Source organism: Papilio xuthus, unplaced genomic scaffold (genome assembly GCF_000836235.2).
Source record: "Papilio xuthus unplaced genomic scaffold, Pxut_1.1 DF826933.1, whole genome shotgun sequence".
In the NCBI taxonomy this organism is placed as follows: Eukaryota; Metazoa; Arthropoda; class Insecta; order Lepidoptera; family Papilionidae; genus Papilio; species Papilio xuthus.
The window spans coordinates 3292956-3296354 of record NW_013531716.1 but is presented as its reverse complement, the minus strand read 5'-3'; the positions used below and the strand labels follow the sequence as shown (position 1 = coordinate 3296354).

Genomic DNA, 3399 nt, shown 5'->3' with positions numbered 1-3399 from the left:
CATGCACACGTGTATGTATGAGTTTTAAGTGGTGAATAAAAATTACATTTCACTCTATCGTAAAATCGTAATAAAGTGTATTTGATACATACAAACTATCCTGTTCCAGTAAACAATAAATATATAATAATTTTCATCATTGTAACAACCAGGAAATGGTATACATTTACATAAAAAATACACAAATATTATAACTACATATTTACACAAAGGTAGTGTGCTTGCTGTTTTTTTTCCGCGACTGACAATGAGGTATATATGTAACTGTTTTCACGTGTATATAAGTTTGTTTTATGTAAATGGATTTGTAGGTAGTAAATTTCATAGTGATTATGGCCTAGACTATAGGCCCCAGCTCTAGAGCCAAAACGATTGAACTAATTTTGACGAGAGAGATGATACTCTGATCCTAACCACCACTATCAACCGCTAGCGTCAGCAATATAAAAGGACAAAAATTGATGAAAATCAAATAGGCACATCATACAGCTTTTAACCTATCTGTTACATAGACTCTGTATGTGTAGGTCAGTGACAGAATGACATTCTGGTGATGTCATTGTGACAGCGTTTGACAGTGACACTGACATATTGTAAGTTGAAATGATTATGTTTCACGGTATTTTAAATGTTTGCACTTATTTACAGTTATATTTATTTATTTCCCTCATTATATTTGTTAACGTAGCATCTCCAGGAGGTAAATGAATTAATTTTATTAGTAATAAGCAAACCTTACAAAATCCATGCTTATGTGGAAATCTATTACAATTCGATTTTTATGCATTTCTTTTTAATATCTTGTTTACTATATTTTTGTGTTCTTTCTTATTTTTACAGCTAATGACTTACATTTTAATGATGGTGCATCAATAGCCGATGTTATTGCAGGAGATGTGTTTTTCGAAATTATTGATCCACCAGAGTTGAGATATACATATCGTATAAGACCGGCCAAGGATTTTGGCGCAACCTTCGTAAGTAATAATGTTATATTGTTAACAAAACATGACAAATGCGTTTGGTTTAATGAAATATTGTATATTTTCATTGTTTCAGAATGAAAGTCTTCAGTTTGAAAAAACTCGTCTAGTCCCCACATTACCACTGCACAGTTGCGGTGATATATTAAATAATGAAGAAGTTTTTGGGCATATTGCATTATCTGAGAGAGGGTTAGTATTCATTTCCTTCATATAGATTGTAATCACATTAAGTTGTAAGTCAAGAACCATTAACAATACGTTCCTGATGTAAAGAGCTAGATGTTTTTGATCAAGATTTGTAATTATTTTCATTGCAGGGGTTGCATATCCATTGCTATTTAGCCTTAAATATTCATTAAATGAAAGAAATGCAGCCAAAAGTATTTTTTGTAGTTTATTTCAAAGTTATATCAAACATCAGTCAACCCTAACTTAGAGTTCTCCACTCCAAGCCCCTCAGTGGGGACCTATAGTAAGCTGATGATGATGATCAACCATTATGTTTTAACTAAAACAATAAGAAAGAGTAGATAAAATAATGGGTTTAACCACTAGGAATTATAAATATTGTTAAAATTGACTTTGGTCTTAATATTTAATGATACAATGCATGGTTTTTAATTTCAGAGAATGTTCATTTGTTTATAAGACAGCCAAAGCCCAACAGGCTGGAGCTCGTGCCATAATAATTACGGAATCAGTAGATAAATGGGATGATACATTGGATCATCTTATAGAGATGGTGGATGACAAGTAAGTATGACTCAATTCTTTGCAATATCTATTCAAAAAAAGATTGATTATTTAGTATTTAATTCATATAACTAATAGATGAATACACAAGTTTTGGAGTTGCATTGATGTTGATAGTTTTGTTGTTTTTATTTGCATTTCTAAATTTTGAACACCATCTTCAAAGGTTATCTAGTTATCTGAAATAGAAGTAAAAGGTAAAAAGTAAAGCCACTTGTTATCGCTCTAATTCTCTTGAAAAAAACAAAGACAATATTACAATGGCAGTGCAAGCGTCAGTGGCTTTTTGAATTTTATGACAAGGTCGCATTTTATGTTTGTTCCCTTGAGCATTTTTTTTATAAATGGAAAGTATGAAATAAGACTACATAAAAACAAACACTAAAGTATTCTGACTATGTCGTCTACGTTATTTCAGGATGGACTTGGATGTTAACATCCCGGCCGCATTCCTCCTGGGTCGCAGTGGCGCAACAATACTCAAAACTTTAAAAAAATTACGTAGAAATTATGCTATTATTAATTTACCTGTCAATATGACTCATGTACCTATAAATAAAATGAACCAACCCCCATGGATCTCTTGGTAAAACATAATTTAAGCTAACATTGTTATTGTATATTTTGTTACATAATTTTGTTTAAATATATAGACCGACAAAGTTATATGACTTGGTGGATAAGTCAAACTAGATAACAATATAGTGCTACAAGCTTTTTTAGTCTGGTAAGATAGGTACTGTTATCGCTATATGTTCTGTGAGAAACTATGTCAAGCCTATGTATGCATAGGAATTGATATTCAGGAAAAAACTTGACAAGACAGCTCTTATACGAAATGACACACTTTTTTGCATTGACAGTGGGGCGCTAGTGAGATATAATAATTATAAATCCAACAGGGATTTCTGTCCCAATAAGAGATCTGTTGCGATGCTATCTCTCTCAGAAAATATGTTTAACCTACATGAGTGTAGACAATGGAATAAAAAAAATGATCTGACAGTGACAGTACAAAAAAGATCTTGACACATTCTTATGAGAGCGCTAGTGAGATATCATACTTTAATCTGACTATCCCACCGGGTCAAATAACTTTGTCGTTCTAATCGTGGGTTTCTGAGACCGAATCCTCGTTTAAAACTGCTATATCAGATTTGTCAAAGAAAATGACAGGGATGTCGATATGTTTTATACAGAGATTTGGGTTTTAGAAACCCACTGTAACACATGTGGCAAAAAGTGTCACAAAATCCTTGCTGTATTGTAGGTGTTATGCTATGTTTTTTCTTTAATGTAATTTTCTACACCTTAATAGGTCTTACATAATTTCTGACATAACTAACGATGCAATTGCAGCGCCTCTTACCGGGCCAGATATATTTGTCGAACTATACCATACTAACCTGAACCTGGTATGCCCAAGTTAAAATGATTACCATGATGATAAAGTTTTTAATCTTATAATACTTGGTTGCATCAAAGATTCAGAGAGATTGTTTTAAAATCAATATAGTTTAGAAAAATACACTCTTAGGTCATGTGACCCTTTGTATACACGTTTTTTTTAATAACCAGAAAAAATATCTGGCAATGTAGAATAAATATAAAAGATCTTTAATATGTACTATTTTTTTTGCTCAACAATATTAGTTAATTA

The 3399-nt window shown here is 31.9% G+C and overlaps 1 protein-coding gene across 1 annotated transcript; it reads left to right on the top strand.

Moving 5' to 3' along the window:
• The first annotated feature begins 599 nt into the window (after positions 1–599).
• Positions 600–2382, top strand: LOC106122272 (PRADC1-like protein). Its single transcript, XM_013318201.1, has 5 exons — positions 600–700; positions 841–977; positions 1060–1175; positions 1614–1739; positions 2158–2382. The coding sequence occupies exons 1-5, from the start codon at positions 604–606 to the stop codon at positions 2327–2329; spliced, it is 648 nt and encodes a 215-aa protein (XP_013173655.1). The 5' UTR covers positions 600–603; the 3' UTR covers positions 2330–2382.
• Positions 2383–3399: the final 1017 nt, after the last annotated feature.

Coding starts and splice junctions, on each gene's coding strand:
- LOC106122272 (XM_013318201.1), top strand. CDS start 604: ATGATTATGTTTCACGGTATTTTAAATGTTTGCACTTATTTACAGTTA. Junction 1,176..1,613: donor ATTGCATTATCTGAGAGAGG/GTTAGTATTCAT, acceptor TTTTAATTTCAG/AGAATGTTCATTTGTTTATA. Junction 1,740..2,157: donor ATAGAGATGGTGGATGACAA/GTAAGTATGACT, acceptor ACGTTATTTCAG/GATGGACTTGGATGTTAACA.